This window comes from Microcebus murinus, chromosome 14 (genome assembly GCF_040939455.1).
Source record: "Microcebus murinus isolate Inina chromosome 14, M.murinus_Inina_mat1.0, whole genome shotgun sequence".
Classification (NCBI taxonomy): domain Eukaryota; kingdom Metazoa; phylum Chordata; class Mammalia; order Primates; family Cheirogaleidae; genus Microcebus; species Microcebus murinus.
In genome coordinates, this window is record NC_134117.1 from 18,523,520 (window position 1) to 18,542,296 (window position 18,777).

Consider the following 18,777-nt stretch of genomic DNA (forward strand, 5'->3'; position numbering starts at 1 on the left):
GGTAGTTCTAATGTGCAGCCAAGGCTGAAGTACTGATGCTAAAGAAGTCTTCATTTTTGCTTGACTCTTTTTAAGAATGATAACTTGCTCAGAAATGTGGTTTGCAAACATGATAAATCTATTCGGAAGCTCCTGAAAGATAGCAGAGTAAAATTTTCAGATGCCGGCAAGTTTCTGAGGTCACACGAGGCTTCATTTTGAACCCAATGGAGGTGTCGATATATAAACTCAGATCGGACCAGTTACATCTGAGCCTTCTTTCTCCGATAGGTGAGAAATTATAGGCTTAGTAGATTAGACAAAAGGAAAGAATAGCTGGGTGCAGCGGCGTGCACCTGTAATCCCAGCTACTTGGGAGGCTGAGATGGGAGGATCACTTGAGCCCAGTAGTTCTAGTCCACCCTGGGCAACATAGCAAGACCTCATCTCTCTTAAAAAAACATCAAGAGGGAAGAATGGTCCCTTGAACAGTATTCAAAAGCAGTGGTAATGCAAGGAACATGGATATGCTTGAATCATGAATCGTATGGTTTCCAGTGACCCTCCCTTTGAGTACTTCAGTCCTTCCAAAACTTTGAAGTGGAACCCTGAGGCCCGCTGCTGAAGTTGCCCTTGCTGCAGATAAATGGGGTACCTTTTCAGTGACTCTCAAGATCAGTGTAGTGTCTCATAGGGGATTCCATTGAAGATAACCATAGCAACTGAGGTATAGAAGCCCAAGGTGCTAGTGATGATGAAGGGGAAGAAGCAATTGAATATATTTAAGAAAAAGAACCAGAAAGGATCTGTACCCAGCAGAGGATAAGCCACCATGAGTCAGGGTGTCAATCCTTTAAAATAACCTGATGTGATTGCCTCGATGTAACTCTGCATTACATACAGCATTGTGCATTACAGTGTTTTTGGTTAAGTAAAATATTTTTTATTGGTTTAAAAAATAAATTGGCAAACTCCAAAACACTGATGACACCAAATGCTGACAAGGATATGGAGCAATAGGAGTGCTCATTCATTGCTGATGGAAATGCAAAATGATATAGCCACTTTGAAAAATAGTTGGGCAGTTTCTTAAAAAAACTAAACAAACTCTTACCATCTATTCAGCAGTCACACTCTTGATATTCACCCAAATGAGTTGAAAATCTTAGGTCCATACAAAAACCTGTACTTTATTAATAATTTATGGCAGCTTTTTAAATAATTACTAGAACTTGGAAGCAACCAAGATGTTCTTCACTAGGTGAATGGATAAATAAAACTGTGATACATGCAGACAATGGAATATTATTCAGGGCTAACCAAATGAGCTATCAAAAAGTCATGGAGGAACTTTGAATTCATATTACCAAGTGAAAGAAGCCAATCTGAAAAGGCTACATATTGTATGATTCTAACTATATGACATTCTAGAGAGGCAAAACTATGTAGATAGTAAAAAAGATCAGTTATTTTTAGGGGTTGGAGGACAGGGGGCGGGAGGGATGAATAGGCTGCACATAGAGGATTTTTAGGGCAGTGAAAATACAATGTATGGTACTATAATTGTGGATATATATCATTATACATTTGTCAAAACCCATAGAATGTATAACACCAAGAATGAACCCAAGAGTAAACTATGAACTTCAGGTGATAACGATGTGTTAATATAGGTTCATCGATTGTGACAAATGTACCACCCTGGTGAGGATACTGGTAGTGGGGGAGGCTGTGTGTGTTTTGGGGCAGGAGCTATATGGAAACTCTGTACTTTGTGGTCAGTTTTGCTATGAATCTATAACTCCTCTAAAAATAAAGTCTTTTAAAAATGAGTTGGAAAAACTCATTATTTTACATTGAATTCTAATAGTATAGTTTTGTGCTAGTATATGGGATGTAGTAAAATATGCATGATTACTATTCTGTAGTTGGCTTTTTGTGATGTTGTTTTGTTATATAGCCATGGCACTACAGCTGAGATGTTTTTCAGATCATTAACTGATATCAGTATTTATTGAGAAAAAATCTTTTTGAAGAACCAAGTAAAGTGGTGAAGTCAGCTTGTGTCATCTGTGCCTTCATCACATAGAAATAGTCTCTTAAACTTTTATGAATTTGTAAGTGATTTTCACTACTTACAAATTCATAAAAGTTAAAGAATTTCTAGTAGGACCACATTTAATGTTCCTAATATTTCTTTTTTAATGATTTTTATATTTCTATTCCTACTTTGTATTTTCTAAAGTTGGTGACTCCAGCTTTGGTTTTATTGAGGTGATAGCCTCCCCTGGACCCCTGGGCCTTCTTGGAGCTCAGTTTGAAAACTCTGGGTCTAATCCATCTCCATCGTATTTTGGAGAGGAGAACACGGAGCACTGAGGCCCTGATGCCCTTCTACCTGCACAGCTGCTTGGCAGCAGGTATTCACTAGAGCATAATGCTGAACATTTTTGACTACTAGTGGATTGATCTTTCTTCTCCAAATCTGTGGTTGTCTATTTAACAAAAAGTTTATGGAACATACTTCTTTTAAAGCAGTCAAACTTGAATAGAAAAATACCACAAGAAGAAAATAATTGCTCCAAACTTACCTACCCAAAGTTAGTCACTATTATTAATCACACTTGGGTGACTGTCCTAGAAACTTCTTTCTGCATATACACATGCACAATTTTAAATAAGCAATAACTGTCTATACATATTCTATTGTAATCTGTTTTTAATCACTCACTATAGCTATCTGGGCATCTTTCCAAGTCAGATACAGGCCGATGTAATTTTTTTCTAGGTCTGTGTCCTTTTGAATGATTGCACACTATCCTATATTATGTATTATAGTTTATTTAACCAATCGTGTATTTCACTTCTTTTTTGTACTACTGTAAACAAAGGTAAACACCTATGTTTTTGTGTACTTGTTTAATTATCTCTTTAGAATAAAATCCTGTAAGTGAAAGAGGTAACCAATTTGGAAATGATTAACAGCTAAACTTTTCTTGCCACAAATGCCTATTTGGAAGTAGCATTTAAGAACTGTGAACATCAGTGTTTTTGGCAGTTTTGGGCTTGGTCTGTGGTGGGGTGGCCAGTTTGCAGACACAGCTGGGGGTGGGGCAGAACATGGAAGGCACTTCTCTTTACAGCTCGCTTTGAATAAGTTTGAATTGTAGGGGGCACGCTGGTTTTGGAACAAACTCTTCTGTTGTTGCAGACAGCAAAATGGCTCCAAAGGTGACTTCAGAGCTGCTTCGGCAGCTGAGACAAGCCATGAGGAATTCCGAATACGTGACAGAACCCATCCAGGCCTACATCATCCCGTCAGGAGATGCTCACCAGGTACTGAGTGGAGGTGGGGGGTGATGGAACTCAGCAGCCTCTCCTTTCTCTTCAGTCTTTCCTCCCCAGCCCTCATGTATCTGTAGGATTCTACTTATCAACCCACAACCTAGCACGTCTTCCAGGGCTTGACACTGGGACCTGTGTCTAATAAGGTCTCACTGAAGTTTAAGATTTGGCTCTGGCTTCCTTGTTTCTAGTGAATTTAGCTAGCTTTCAATAAATTGTGAAAGAATTAGTGGACAAATTAAGAGTTGCTGACATACTGCCCCCTATCTCTTCCACCACATCTTGTCCCTATGAGAATTGTCTGCCCTGCTTCCCTTCTGCCTGTCTAGCCTGCCCCATTCCTCTAGTATGGCCAGAAGAGTGACCAGAAAGTTGTCATGGATCTCTTCCTTAGCATATAATAGGGACAATACTGAATACTCCCACCCCAACCATCACATTTGATGGAAGCAATTCACTAAGTGCCCCTTCCCTCTGAGAACACTAGTTATTAGAGTAGAGGAGATAAGGTTTGGAGAGGTAGAGACTTCATGTGATAGGTCTGACAGGCAGGAGGATAAAGGATTTTAGGATCCATGCTGAGATTGTTGAGTCAGCAAATTTTTGAGTGCTTACACCATGGTCATGATACTATAGGGTTATAAAGATGAATTTAAGATTGAATATCTGCCCTCACGGTGGTTATGGTTTTGTGGGAGATGAAACAGTATACAAAGTGCTATTCTTCCATAGTGTCATGTCTACATGTTTTTTTCAGCCTTTGCTTATGTGCAATGTACTGCCTTCCTTAGGTATTGGACATGATAAAAAAGTGAGAATTCCTGGTCTTAAGAAGCATACAGTTTAGTAATGGAGTTAAGATGTACATATACATATCTATATTGCAAGGTAGAATGTGGTAAGTGCTATCAAAATCTGGACAGAGGCCTATGGAAGTTTGAGAGCGAATGGGGAGGATAACAGAGTCTTCCTGGGACGAGGGAGGTGTTTGAAGTGGACCTTGAAGGATGGGTGGAGTTTGGGTAAATGGAAGCAGGAGGTGGAGGAGGAAGTAAGGAGTTATACAGTGTTTCTCCGAAAATAAGACAGGGTCTTATATTTATTTTTCCTCAAGAAGACATCCCAGGGCTTATTTTCAGGGGATGTGTTTTAAAATACGGTACAACAATCTACATTTATTCAAATATAGTTAAGTCGTCTTTTGGAACATCATCATAACTCTCCAAACCCCGAATTCCATCCTGAATTTCTTACAAATCTATTTCCTTTAGAACCATTGGTCCCAATCTCTCCTGTCGAGCAATAGGGCTCTCATGGGGCAGATGAGAAGGGCTGCTTGTCTTCTTTCACTCCGTGACAGAATGTATGGGTTGTGCAGATATGCTGCATAGCCATGCCCATCACTAGGTCTTATTTTGGGGTAGGGTTTATATTGGGCAAATGCTTAGAAATCCTGCTAGGGCTTATTTTATGGGTAGGTCTTATTTTTGGGGAAACATGGCAGGTAGGAGGATTAGTAGGAACAAAGGCAGAGAAGCAGGGAAGCTTGGAGTGCTTTCCAGAAACAATGGCATGTGTTTCCCTGGCAAGAGCCCAGGGAAGTAAAAAGCAATAGTGGGAAATAAGGCTGGTGTTCTAGGATTCTTCAGAACTACCTTCAGGTACCTTGAGCAATAAAAGTGTTTTATAAGAGTTTAGGGTCAGAGCTACTGCACTGGCACAACCCCAGGTTGAGAATGGTACCCTCAGAGTTATGCATGTCAGATAACATGTTAGATAGGATGTTGTGTGGAACCCGAGGGCAGGAATGCAGCTGGCCCCCAAGAAGAACTGGGATGCGAGGGTTTTCAGCTCTTGCTATACCATAGTTTTTCTCTTTCTCAGCCAACACGGTAAGGTGGTATACACCTGGCAGCTCCTACATTTATATCTTTTTATCTCTTACTTTCAAAATACCAGATTGAGCTAGAACCTTAATCCCAAATCCAGAGTCTTGGGTGGAGAACTTGATTGGTGTAACAGCTTGGTTTTTCTTGGTCCTGTTTAGTGTGTGTGTGTGTGTGTGTGTGTGTGTGTGTGTGTGTGTGTGAAGGTCTGTGACGGGAGGAGGGGTGGCAGACAAGGATATTACTGTAAACTGAGCAAAGATCCCAAAAAGTGTCCTCTTTGGCTGGCTTCCTTTCTGCCTCTCCCCAAAGGTCCTAGTCCACATGGTTGTGACAATGTCAGGCCTGTGTTAACCTGGGGACAGCCTCAAGATTGGACCTCTGTCTGGAGACATGGGATTTCCTGGCCTCAGGAGCCAATGAAGGGCTGGAATGAATAGACAAAGGGAATGGATGATTTGTGGCAACAGTATGATGTTTAGAATGGGGTTCCCCAAACCATGTTCTACAGCATTACTGTTGTATCTTGTAAGATGCTCTGCAAAAATGTATTCGGTGGTTAAGAAAATAGTGAGATGAGCTGAACAGTTAATTTTTTTATTGTGGTAAAAAACATATAACATGAAATATGCCATATTAGTCATTGTAAACGTACGATATTATAGTGTTAATTATATGCACACACTGTTGTGCAACAAGTCCTTAGAACTTTTTCATCTCACAAAACTAAAATATTATACCCATTGAACAACTCATCCTGGTTTCTTTCCTCCCCTCTGCTCTGGAATCACCATTCTACTTTCTGTTTCTAAAGTAGTTTGACTACTTCCAATTTGATAACTGGAATCATGCATTATTTGTCTTTTTGTGACTGACTTCTTTCACTTAGCACAATGTCCTCAAGTTTCATCCATGTTGTAGCATATGACAGGATTTCTTTCTTTTATAAGGCTGAATAACATTCCACTGAATGTAGATACCACACTTTCTTTATCTATTCATATGTCAATGGACATTTAGGTTGCTTCTACATCTTGGTTATTGTGAATAATGCTGCAATGAATGTGGGTTTACAAATACCTCTTTGAGATCCTGTTTTCAGTTCTTTTGGGTATATACCTAGAAGTGAGATTGCTAGATCATATGGTAATTCTATTTTTAAATTTTTGAGCAACCTTGTCCAAACTATTTTCCATAGCAACTGTACTAGTTTATGTTCCCACCAATAGTGCACAAGGGTTCCAGTTTTTCCACATCCTCACCAACACTTGTTTTCTGTTTTGTTGATAGTGGCCATCATAATGGATGTGAGGTGATATCTTGTTGTAGATTTGATTTGCATTTCCTGATTATTAGTGATATTGAGCATCTTTTCATGTGCTTTTTGGCCATTTTCTTTGGAAAAATGTCTATTAAGTCCTTTGCCCATTTGACTGTTTCTTAACTGCAGGACTTCTCAGGGGCTTTGATATGCTGATGTATACTGTGCATCTCAAAGGAGGGGATAAAGGGGGATAAAGTATTCAGCATCTTCTGGACTTAAATGTCCGTGGAATTCCCACAGTAATCTCAGAGGTGGGGTAGGGGGATCTAGTGTTCCATGGAATACCTTTGTCTGTCACAATAGTACTTTTCATACCATGGTGGATCTTGTGTGTAGAGGTGGATAAAGGGGTTGATGAGAGAGCATGAGGTGTGTTCAGATACGAGTTCACTGTCTGTTCAGCCTGGCTGAGTATAGGAAAAGTAGAAGATCAAGCTGGAAAGTGGGGGTAGTGGCATGTGAGGAGGCTGTGAAGGCTGGTACATTAATGTTAGATTTAGTAGGCAGTAGGGAGGTACATTAATGTTAGATTTAGTAGGCAGTAGAGAGGTGAGGATAAGTTGGTTAGATTTAGGATTGGGTTTGGTAATGAAATCCATCCACTCATCTATGTTCACTAGAATAGGCAAATAAGATTTACTAGCTTCATAGGAACTTCAAAGTGTCATCTTGACTAAGGACTAGATGAGCAAGTAGGCTGGCCGACACAGCTTGGGCCTGTGTCATGGTCAGAGATGTAGGTAGCAGAGGAGCTGGGTCCCCCAGCCCTCACTTAAGAAGGGCAGACCTTGTCCCTATCCTCAAGGAGTTTCTATTTTTTCTGCCCAGGACACTCTGATGAACTCTTTCCCATCTCCTGTCAGTCCCAGGCATTTTGACTTGTGCTTCATGTCACAGGGATTCTCTGCTGGATTCATCAATGGTGTTTATCATTTTCTCCCTTTCAAGTGTTGTCTTAGCTTGATTGATTAGTTACCTTGTCCTGGTATTGGGCAGGGTGGTTCCTCTGACTGGAGTACATTATGTAGCTGTTGGTTGAGACTGTTCTTTTAAGTCCCCTGGCACTGTTGTCTGAAATTGGGGCCCTCTGAAAAGGTTCTCATGGGCTGTTGTGGAGCCCTGGCTGAAGACTTTTACAACTCTCCTTTATTTGTGAACCTCCACCTCCAGGGGAGGCCTCACTGTGATTTGACCTGTAGTGTTACTTGAATTAAAAGTTGAAGTTTTCTGGTTAAGAGTGTATTGGAAGCTTTGTAATCTTTGTATTTCACTTTCAGTTTATTTTCTTTTTTGGCCTAGAGTTAGGATGTAATCTTTACTAGTAGAGAACATTGTTGTAGCCAATCCAAGTTTATCTTGATGTCTTTGGTCATAGGTGCTGTTCCTGAGCCAACTCTTTCTGTCACCATAAAGCTGATTTTTGGACACCCTGATTGATTTTTTTTTTGAGACAGAGTCTTGCTTTGTTGCCCAGGCTAGAGTGAGTGCCATGGCATCAGCCTAGCTCATAGCAACCTCAAACTCCTGGGCTCAAGCAATCCTGCTGCCTCAGCCTCCCGAGTAGCTGGGACTACAGGCATGTGCCACCATGCCCGGCTAATTTTTTCTATATATATTAATTGGCCAATTAATTTCTTTCTATTTATAGTAGAGACAGGGTTTTGCTCTTGCTCAGGCTTGTTTCGAACTCCTGACCTTGAGCAATCCTCCTGCGTCAGCCTCCCAGAGTGCTAGGATTACAGGCGTGAGCCACCGCCCTGGCCTGATTTTTAAAAATATTTAAAAATTTTTCTGTTTTTGACATTATGTGTGGCCCTAGTACACCCAAAGCAATTCCTTTTTGGAGTGGCAATAAGGCTGGCCAAACCACAGGGATTATTTGAAGCTTCAGCTCCTTATCTTCTGATGATGATCCTGGAATATCAGAATTGGATGGCTCTTCTCTACATGAGGGAACTGAAGCTCTGATACTAGATAATTGTGTTTTCCAGCAACACCCTGAAAACACAAAACATCAGGCTTGCACAATATTAGCTGTTGCTCTTATTGCAGAAGTCACTGTTTAGACTTCACAAACTTACAATATATTCTTGTACTTTGGCTGTCTTTTGATCTTTACCACCCCTCTGCTCTTTTTCTTTTATAATCTTTACCTGTCATTTCTTGTTGTAGCTTAGCTGTCCTGCATATGTGGGAAGTTATGTTGTGTTTGGTACCTGTGTTTTGACTGCCTCCTCAGGGCCAGGTACTGGGCAAGCAGAGAGCAGGTGGTTAGCACCTAGGTAAGCATATGAGTTCTCAAGACTCTGGGTTCAGATGCCAAATTTGCCACCTACTAGTTGCTTGACTTCAGGCAAGTTGTCTCAAATCCTTAAGTATCACTTAAACTCTCTGGGTCTCAGTTTCTCCAAACCCAAAAAGGAGATTGTGACAGTATCTACCTGATAGGGCTGTTGTCAGGAGTAAATGAGTTAATACCATAGATGTAAATACTTAAAGCGTACATGTCACCTTGTAAGTCTCATTACATTAGCTATTGTTATTGTTATTATTGCTATTGTAGAGATGAATGAGATTCTCCTTAAAGAGACTGGAGAGAAGATAAACCATAGTCACAAAAGCTCACACAAATAGAAACTGGTATATGTCATAGAGGATGGGACTCAGTACTGTTCAGTAGAAATATGTGAAGTACAAATGCAATTATAAGTGTTCTCATAGCCATATTAAAAAAGTAAAAGAAGCAGTGAAATTAATTTTAATAATATATTTAATTAACCTAATGTCTAAAACATTATTTTAACATATTAAAGTAAAAATTATTAATAAGATCCTTTACATTCCTTTTTCTCATACTAAGATGAAATATTGTATGTATCTTACATTTATAAAATATCTCAGTTTGAATGTGAAATTTTCATTGGAAAATTTGATCTATATTTGATCTATATTTGGATTTCATAAAATTTATAATTGAAAAAGTGAACTCATGTACCCAAGTTGTTCTAAACATACTTAACAGTTTTCTAATAACTGAATTTTGAGTATCAGTTTTTAAATTTATGTTTAACTTAATTAAAGTGAAATAAAATTAAATGTTCTGTTTCTTAGTCACATTAGCCACATTTCAAGTGCTCAGTAGCCACATGTGGTGGGTGGCTAATAATGGACAGCACAAGTTTATATAAAGTGTGGACTGAAGTGGTAGGTGAGAAGGACTAAGCCTGCAGGATCAAGGTAGGCTTCATGGAGGAAGTGGCATTTAAATTGGAACATGGACAGGTAGACTTTGGATACATAGAAATAGGGAGAGATGTACAAGAAATACCATAAGCAAATCTGGAAGTAGGACATCATGCATAATGATAAGTTTGAAGAAGAAAGAAAAATGCCACCCATGAATTACCTATAACCAGAGTTAAGAGTTTAGGTTTTCATTAGATAGTAGGGACCCATTAAGGGTCTTTGAGCAAGAGAGTGACATGATAAGAGGGAGTAGTGTTTAGTGTGGATGGAGAAGGGAGACACTGGAAATGAGAAACCTGTTAGAAGGCCTTTGCAGGATCCCAGAGTTGGGGTAAAGAGGGCCTGGGCTTGGGTGCTGGCATTAGGGGAGGAGAAGAGGGGAAAGATTTGGAGGAGAAGTAGTAGAACTGAGATTAAGTGTGGACCTTGCAGGCAGGTGGCAGAGAGATGGGAAGTTTGCAGCCTGAGAGTGTTTTGGTGCCATCAACAGAAAGAAATGGGTTCCTTGTTTCAGTTCCTATGGAGAGGAAGGCCACAGTTGTGGTGACTCTATTAAGTGGGACCCTGGGTCCTTGCCGGCCTGTGAGAACAAGGAGGAAGGGTTGGCTTTGTGTGTGACCTGCCATGGCAGCCTCCTCAGTAATAGAGAGGCTGCTGTTCTCTGCGGCTCTTGTTCCTAATTGTTTCATTTCCAGGCTGGATTCAGGGTTGATGGAATTTTTCCAATGGGTGGAGAAGGGAGGGTGTTGAGAAGAGAAGGGGAATCTTGAATTCTGTCCTTTGTGTACTTTCCAAAACACAGATACACACACCCACACGCTGTTCCCTGCTAGAGAGAAAATGTACCTCAAATACATAATTGCACAAGGACTTGGCACTCCAGTGGTCTGCTTCTTTCAGTGCTTTGCAACTCTAAGGGTTTCTTCATTTTCAACTCAGAACAGGGTTGCGGTATTAATGAGTTTGGGCTCAGTGGAGCTTTTACAGTGAGGAATTGCCCATTCTTTCTGGCAATCTGGATGCTTTCATTACCATCTAAGTCAAACATTGGGGTTTGTGGGTACCATTGCTTCACACCAGGGGAATCATGGGTTGGGGCCAGAGCTGTGCCAGCACTGCCTGTTAGAAAAATCATCCTTCCCATCTGTGCGACCCCTGTCTGGTACTCTCTTGGTCTTGGTCTAGTTAAAGGTTGCTGTTTTGTCAGGGGCTGATTCTGCCAATGTGAGTTTTTGGCTTTTCTTATGACTTTCTGGAAGTCATGAATCAGATTTTCCTAAACTCTTTGGACCCTACTCCATTCCTCCTGGAGTCAGCTTCCTGTTTTGTTTTGTTTTCTTAAACAGGCTTTCTCCCGGGGTGAGGGGTAGTGATTTTTATCCCAGAGTGATTTTATCTGTTGTGTTAATTAGAGTAATGCTAGCTGTGGTAACCCATCTCAAGGTTTCAATGGCCTGGTACTGTGAAGGCTTACTTCTTAATTCTTGTTCATGTAGCAGTGCATAGCTAGTGTTCCTGGTTGGTGGGAGACTTTCTTCTACCTGGAAGAAAAGTGATTCAGGGATCCAGGCTTTTTTCATCTTGTGTGTCACCATTCCAGCTGATGGAAGGGGAAGGAGAATGGAGAGGGCACACTCATTCCTAACAGCCCTGACCCAGGGCTTCCCACCCACATTCTCTTGGTGAGAACTAGTCATGTGACCCCACTGTGAAGCAAGGGGACCTGGGAAATCTTCATTTCCAGCCACTTTCTAGCTACTCTTCTACATTAAGGGAGGAGCATGAATCTTTGGACAGCTGTTTTCTCCATATATCTTGACTTGGTTTTATTTAGGAGAGAATAAAAAATGCCCGAGACTGGCAGTTACCTTAGTATTTGGGAATAAGGAGCCCATGTCTCTGTTCACAATCTAACCTCTGGTACTTCCTGTGAATAGATAGCTGTTTACTAATTCAGTTTCATTTCTGCTGAGAACCTGATATGCTTGAGGCACTGTGCCAAGGCTCCAGGTTTATGGGAGTGGAGGGTCAGGGAGGGGGAAAGATGTCATCCCTGCGTGGGCTGTAGTAACTTTAGCCATGTTTATCTTGGCAGTCAGCCATCAGCCTCTCTTGCTCGTTTCCATCTGCATGTGGCCATGTTGACTAGCTGTGGTCATGTCACCACCCTCCCTTCAACTTTTAGTGTCTTTCTAGAACTTGCAGGATAAAGTTCAAGTCTCTTAATGTGAAGTCTGAGGTATTGGACCATTTGTCTTCAGACTGCTTTTCCAGAAATCTCTGTAGCCACTCCCTTGAACTTCCTGCTCCTGCCATTAGGCTGATTGACTCTGTACCTCCCCACAGACCTCTTGCCTCTTGCTTATGGACCTTCTCCCACCTTTCCCTACCTGGATTGTCCTTTTCCTCCTCACCTGTCCTTGGTGGCCTGAGTCAAACCTCTGAGTTTGGCCTGATGGGTTTAAGACAGATGTGAGAGTCCTTTATAGCAAATACCATACTGCCTATTCAGCATAGTTTATGTGGCTGTTTATTAGTGCTAATTTCCTGTAGTATCTGTCTTATTTTGCTGGCTGTATTGTCTACTCTGAGATGATAATTTCTTATGTTTTCTATAAACTGTAGCTTGTTGTCTGGTGCATAGTAATAAGTGCTGCAGTCCATCAGGTGTTTAGCATGTGCTAATTGCTTTATGTCACACCTCAACCCTCTAAAGTGAGCATTCTCCATTCACAATCCGACCTCTGGTACTTCCTGTGGACAGATAGCCATTTCTCATGAACACACGTCATTTCTCATGAACACATATATTTCTAGCTTCTTCTGAAATATTGGAGATTGGCAACATGTGGCCTGCTTTCCAGCATGATGGAAATCAGAGCTGAGTAAGAGCTGCTGTCTTTAGAAAGGACACCCCTTGTCCTGGTTTCTTTGTTTGCCTCACCTGCCTGTACCCCGAGGTATCTGAATTTGAAACCCCACTTAAAAGATCCCTTGTGATCTTTTCTCTATTAGGAAATGTGCAAGTTTCCTATCACTGCTGTGACAAATTTCCAGAGGCGTAGCAGCTTAAAACAAATTTATTATCTTATGGTTCTGGAGGGCTGAAGTCTGTAATGGGTCAGCAGGGCTATGTCACTTTTAGAGGCTCCAGAGGAGAATCCCTTTCCTTGCCTTTTCCAGCTCCTGGTGGCCACCTGCATTCCTTGGCTCAGGCCCCTTCTTCCACCTTCATAGAGACGGTTGAAGTTTTAACTGGGTGGAAGGGAAAAGGTCCATATCTCCTTCTGCTTGTTCATTTTTAATGCAGATGTTAGTTGAGGACCTACTTTGTGTCACCTTTGCTGTACAGGGACAGTACAGTGTCCCTGTCACTGTACAGGGACAGTGACAAATAAGGCAAGCACTTTGATCTCATGGAACTTATATTCTTAGGGGGTGGGGAGGAAGAAAAATACAATACAAATATGAAAATTTCTTTAAGAGAAACATCTAGAAAATGTGCTATGCAGAGAGTTAAAAGTGGCTGGGTGGCCATTTTAGCTGGGTAGTGGATGGCAGGCCTCTCTGGAGTTGACAGTTGATTTGAAATGTAATGGTGAGAAGGAGCTAGCCATGCCATGATCAGAGAGGGTGAGAGAGACTTTTATAGGCACAAGGAAGAGCATGTGCAAAGGCCCTGAGGCAGGAACGAGCTCAGGGTATGTGAAGAGCAGAAAGGCAGCCAGTGTGGCTGGAGCATCGAGAGTGGGAGGAGGGCTCTAGAGGATAGCAGGTTCGATCAGGTGGTGCCATGGGGACCGGGCTATGGTTTGGATTTTATCTTAAATATGACAGGAAGCCATCAGAGGGTATTAAGGAGCTTGCTAACATGATCGTATATTAACATATACACACATTTTGAAAAGCTCACTCCGAGTGTGTGTGCAGAGTAGATTGGAGGGGCAGTGGTCCAGGTAGAGATGATGGAGGCTTGGACTGAGTGTTGTTATTAGACATGGAGAGAAGTGGGTGGTTTTGGAGAAAAAGCCAACAGCTGTGCTGCTTTTTTCTCCCTTTTTCCTAGCGTGCTACAGCTGTGGCTTATTTTAGGCCCTATGCTTTGCTCTGAGGAGAATGTCCTTGGGCATTGCCAGCTTCATGGGTGGGGAAAGAAGTGGCAGGCCCATGCCTAGGGCTTGTCTCGTGCGTCTCTGCATAGGCTGTCAGTGTGGAGGTGAGGCTGTGGCCAGTCTCACTCAGCAATATCTTTCTGGCATGTTGATCACTTAGGTCATGTTTGGATGTTCTTACTCAAGACCTCATCTCAATCCCAAACTAAACATGTCCATCTGCTGTAATTTCACCTCTCTTTGGAGGAACCCTTTCCCTGCTGTTGCCAATGGAACACTCTAGATAAACCCTGTGTATCCCTTGTCTCTCCTTCCAGGCTTGCCCAGAGAGGGGTGGGGCATCCCTAGAGGACTGTGTCCCTGAGTGGAAGAGCCCTGCTGGGCCGAGATCAGGACTGCGATTTTGCCAGCATCCTTGCTCTGTGCCATGGGTAGGAGAGCCCCAAGCCCATGGAACCATGTTGTTGGTTGAGAGTGTCCTTGCTGTGTAACGCTGTTGTGCACAGTGATTTTTAGCATGAGTTATTTTTGTTAACTTAGTTTTCCCAGCCCCTTAGATGCTTTTTTTGCTGTTCAGGAAGAAGAGATTAATAATATCTCTTCCATTGCATATGCGCAGCACTTTCAAGTTTCTGGTGAGGTTTTTAAAACGTTAACTCACTGTTCCTCACAAGAGTCCAAGGAGAGGGGTGGGACAGCCCCCCCCCTCCAACTGCCGCCTCCATCCCAATTCTGCTTTTTAAAAAAGTCTCATCTCTAATGATTACTGGGTTAATAAACAAATGAGGATTCTGAAGTTCATAAATGATGCTGGTGACCATTTCTTTTTATTTCCTTAGGCAGTCTGCTGAATATTCCTTTATGTTTTAGGAATAAAACATTCTGTTGCATTTAGCAATCTGAAATGACCTGTTTTAGAGATAAAGAAATGAGGCTGACAGAGGTGACAGGACTTGTTGCAGACCAAACAGCTGGGCCTGGGTTAGAGGGCAGTGTGGCCCAGAGCTCCCTCATCCTGCCATTGTGGTTCTCCCTGCTGGCCCTTCCTGAGTCTCCCTGGAGGGTGGCCCTGTGGCTGAGTTGAGGCTGCCTTGGTGAAAGGGGCAGGTCTCATGCATGTGCAGGAGTGGAACATGGGCTCCTTTTCCCCCTATGGCATATGGGCTATCCTAAAAATGCCTTGGGATCTGGCCAGCAGCCCCATTTCCCACCCTAAGCATTCTTAACCCTGCCAGGTCCTTTGGCTCGAGAGAAACCTGCTAACTATAGAAGGAGCAGCAGTGCTGTACCGAAGCAGACCTGGCTTTGGATTCTGGCCTGCTATTAACCTGTCAGTGGGCAAGTTACTTAAAGATTCTCTCTTTGAAAACTTTAGTTTTCTCATTTGCTGTTGGTCTTATCTGGGAGAGTCATTATAAGGATGAGAGATACTGTGTCATGTGGAGTACCCTGGCACAGGGCTTCAGAGTACAGGCTCTGGAGCTGACTGCCTAGTTTTGAATCCTGTTTCTGCTACTTAACTAGCTGTGTGACTTTGGGCAAGTTACTTAAACTCTCTGGGCCTCACTGGCTATTAACAGAAGTTGTACACCCCAGCTTGTATCCTCGGCCCAGGCATGAAAACCTTTTTCTTCCTTTACTTCCTAACCTCCTTCCATTCAGAAACAAGGGGATTATCAGCTGGGAAGGACCTGGTTTTAGATATGTTTTATTTTGCTGAAGCCTCTTGGGTTGGAGGAAGTATTTCCTCTTACTCCCTAACAGGAAAGGACAGGGTCTGCGTGGGAGAGATTGGTGATGCTGCCCTGGAGGGGGACATAAACAGGAAGTTCAGAAACAAGCCAATGTCTACAGAGACTTAAGTCGGAATTATTGGTGCTTAAAACAGAAATTCAGACTTACTTTTCAGAAAAATAACAGATGCCTAAATGTCAGTGGCAAGGAAGGGAGGCTATTGATTAATTAATTAATAAATTAATAAAGAAATTAATTAGAGTATTCTGCAGTATGTGCTAATTTTTTGTTTTCAGCTAGGCTGTTAGTTCCTTGAGGTAATATGCCAAGGATTCCCCAACCTTTGTGATCCCCCTGGGCCTAGCACAGGGCTAAGCATGGGGAAAGCAGTGAGCTCACAACTGATTGAGGTCCAATTTGTTGTCATCTTTGTTTACCAGAGTGAGTATATTGCACCGTGTGACTGTCGGCGGGCCTTTGTCTCTGGATTCGATGGCTCTGCGGGTGAGTCACTAAATTCTCTCTGTTCTTGCTGTACCTTTGTTTGCCTCCTAAAAATAACTGAACCAAGTTTCAGCCTGTGATACAGAATTAAAAAAAAAAAAAAAAAAGCAAACCAGATGTTTCTCATTGAGCCTCTGCTGAAAGATGTGGGTTCCCAGCCTTCCCAGCTCCCCAAGGTCATCTTTTAGTGATGCTTTGCTTTCAAAATTTTAATAATTTTTATTTTAAAAAGTTTTTGAACTTTTTCTTAAATATAATGTACATACAAAAATTTGCATCAATTAAACTAAATATACCTGTTTAATTGGCACCCCAAATAAGAAAACACACGTTAGTAGCATCCCAGAACCTCCTACCTTAGCTTATCGGTCGTGAATAATTCTGCAAGCACTTGGCTTTTGCTTTGTCAATTTTCACTTTTGGCTTAAAAAACAAAGGTTACTGTTGAGCCACACTGATGTCCTTCCATAGCTTTCCCAGAACGGTTGTGCCCCTGAGTTTTAGAGTGGGTTTCCCCCTTCAGGTGTCCATCCCTTAAGCAAGCTAGGCTAGATGGGAGCTCCTCTCCCCTCGCGGTTTGCACTCTGCTTCCTTTGGCGTAAGTATTTGTATTGGTTGGCATGTTAGGATTGGCTTTGGCTGACACCCCTGCGGAAAGCCCAAAGGTCTGCCAGGGCTGTGGGAGCTGAGGGCAGATACAGGTAGGCGCAGGAACACTCACAGGGTCCACTTGGTCTCTCTCCAGGAAAGGTGAAATTGCTCCTTTGGGGTGTTTGGTGGGGCAGAGGAATGGCTGTGATCACTGAGTAGGAACCATGCCTACCTCTGTCTTGTTGATTATGAGACCACTTTGGCCATGGGTCCACAGTCCTCTGTTCTGCTGGCCTTGACTTGTACTGTACAAATGGGGTCCTTCCTGTGCAGGGACCAGTGCCAGGCAGCCTGGGTCTCAGGACTGTTTCTTTTAAAGCTTGATTCACAGTTCTCAGGGGCGTCATATTTTCTTGCCTGGAGGTGTCCCTGGAGTTGAGGACCCATCTACCCCACTGGGAGCTGGTGCCTCTCACTGCCCTCCCTGGCCTGCTGCCATTCTCTGCAGCTTCTGGGCAGTTGTCAGAAACCTTTCTCTTTGCCCCCTGATCTAGGCACAGCCATCATCACAGAAGAGCATGCGGCCATGTGGACTGACGGGCGCTACTTTCTTCAGGCTGCCAAGCAGATGGACAGCAACTGGACACTCATGAAGATGGGTGGGTAGAGGCATAGCCGGCCCAAATTTAGTTAGCCCGGTCTGGGCAGGGACCCTAGAGGACCCTAGAGATCCTCAGGACTCCTGGATCTTAATCCTTTTATGTGATCATAGACCTTTTTGAGAATGCAAAACCAAGAAAATGGTATACCTGTACATATATACCAATGCTCATTCAATTTTGGAGGATCTTGGTTCAAGATATTTGTTTTACTGAGGGGAAACTGAGGCCAGAGAGGATAAGTGATTGGCTGCAAGTCACATAGCTTGCCGTATGTTTCACTTGGGCACTGGGAACCTTTCTGCTGCTTTTTGCTGCCTCATGATTCAGGGTGAGAGAAAGGTAAGGGACTGCTGGCAACAGAAACTAGAAAGTTCTCCCTCTGGGGTTGTCTTTGGGGATCCTGGATTTGTTTCTGGCAGCTCAACTTTGGAGAAGAGCAGTATGTAGGGCAAGAGCTTGGGTCTGGAACTTTCTTGGGCTAGTGACTTCACTTGCCATGCTTTAGTTTCCTCATTTATAAAATGGGTTAATCATAGTAAGTCCTGCATAGAGTGGTGAGGATTAAAGAAGTAATATATGGAAAGTGTATGTATTGCTCAGTGTTTATTGAATAGTAAGTGTGTGTGTACTCTGCCTTTTCATTTAATTTCATGCCATGTGTATTTTTTCTTGTCATTAAAATAGGCTTTAGGAACATAGTTTTAGTAGTTGTATAAAATGTCTTCCTTCTGAATTTTGAATTTGAGGAACAGATGATAGGGAAGGAGAAAAAGGGGTGATACTAGGACTGAGTAAGAAAGAGAAATAGTTGATGTTTCTTATTTGTTGTAGGAAGTAACAAGGAAAGGAAGTTGTCACCAGATTCATAGTACAGGGAACCAGAAGGCTGGGCCATGACACTGAGACCCAGGCAGCTAGCCGACTGAGGGGGTGTGTGCACTCATGTATGTGTGCCATTCACTCTCCATATACATATATACGTGCTGTTTGTCTTAAGGAGGGACTAGGAACATTTTTGTTCTGACAGTGGGATAATTTAAAATTTTTATTTCTCAAAAATCTTTTCCAAAATATAAAAACACCAAATCTGTAGATTGTTGCCGTATTTTATTTCTCCCTTCTCTCTCTCTCTCCCTCTCTCTGTCTCTGTCTCTCTCTCTCTCTCTCTCATACACACACACACACACACAGGCAGGCATTCGAGGCTGTTGTAAACGTAGAGGCTAGTGACCTTTACAGTTTTTTGATTGTATGCCTCTGTTAATGGGGTCCAGCACCCTCAACATACATGTATGTTCATATGTGCTATTGTCTATTTGTATTCTAAATATTACCAAAACCAAATTTCTTAAATTTTTAGAAAAATAAATACAAATAGAAGTTCTAATACTTTC

The 18,777-nt window shown here is 42.3% G+C and overlaps 1 protein-coding gene across 2 annotated transcripts in view; it reads left to right on the forward strand.

Annotated features, from left to right (window-relative positions):
* XPNPEP1 (X-prolyl aminopeptidase 1) overlaps nucleotides 1–18,777 on the forward strand; it is a 53,700-nt gene that overhangs the window by 10,525 nt on the left and 24,398 nt on the right. Inside the window, exons 3-5 of one of the 2 annotated variants that reach the window (XM_012770905.2) lie at nucleotides 3,191–3,315; nucleotides 16,067–16,130; nucleotides 17,276–17,380. In XM_012770905.2, the coding sequence (XP_012626359.1) occupies nucleotides 3,191–3,315; nucleotides 16,067–16,130; nucleotides 17,276–17,380 (294 nt within the window). The remainder of the gene's footprint in view (nucleotides 1–3,190; nucleotides 3,316–16,066; nucleotides 16,131–17,275; nucleotides 17,381–18,777) is intronic. The other variant, XM_076009798.1, reaches the window with a different exon arrangement.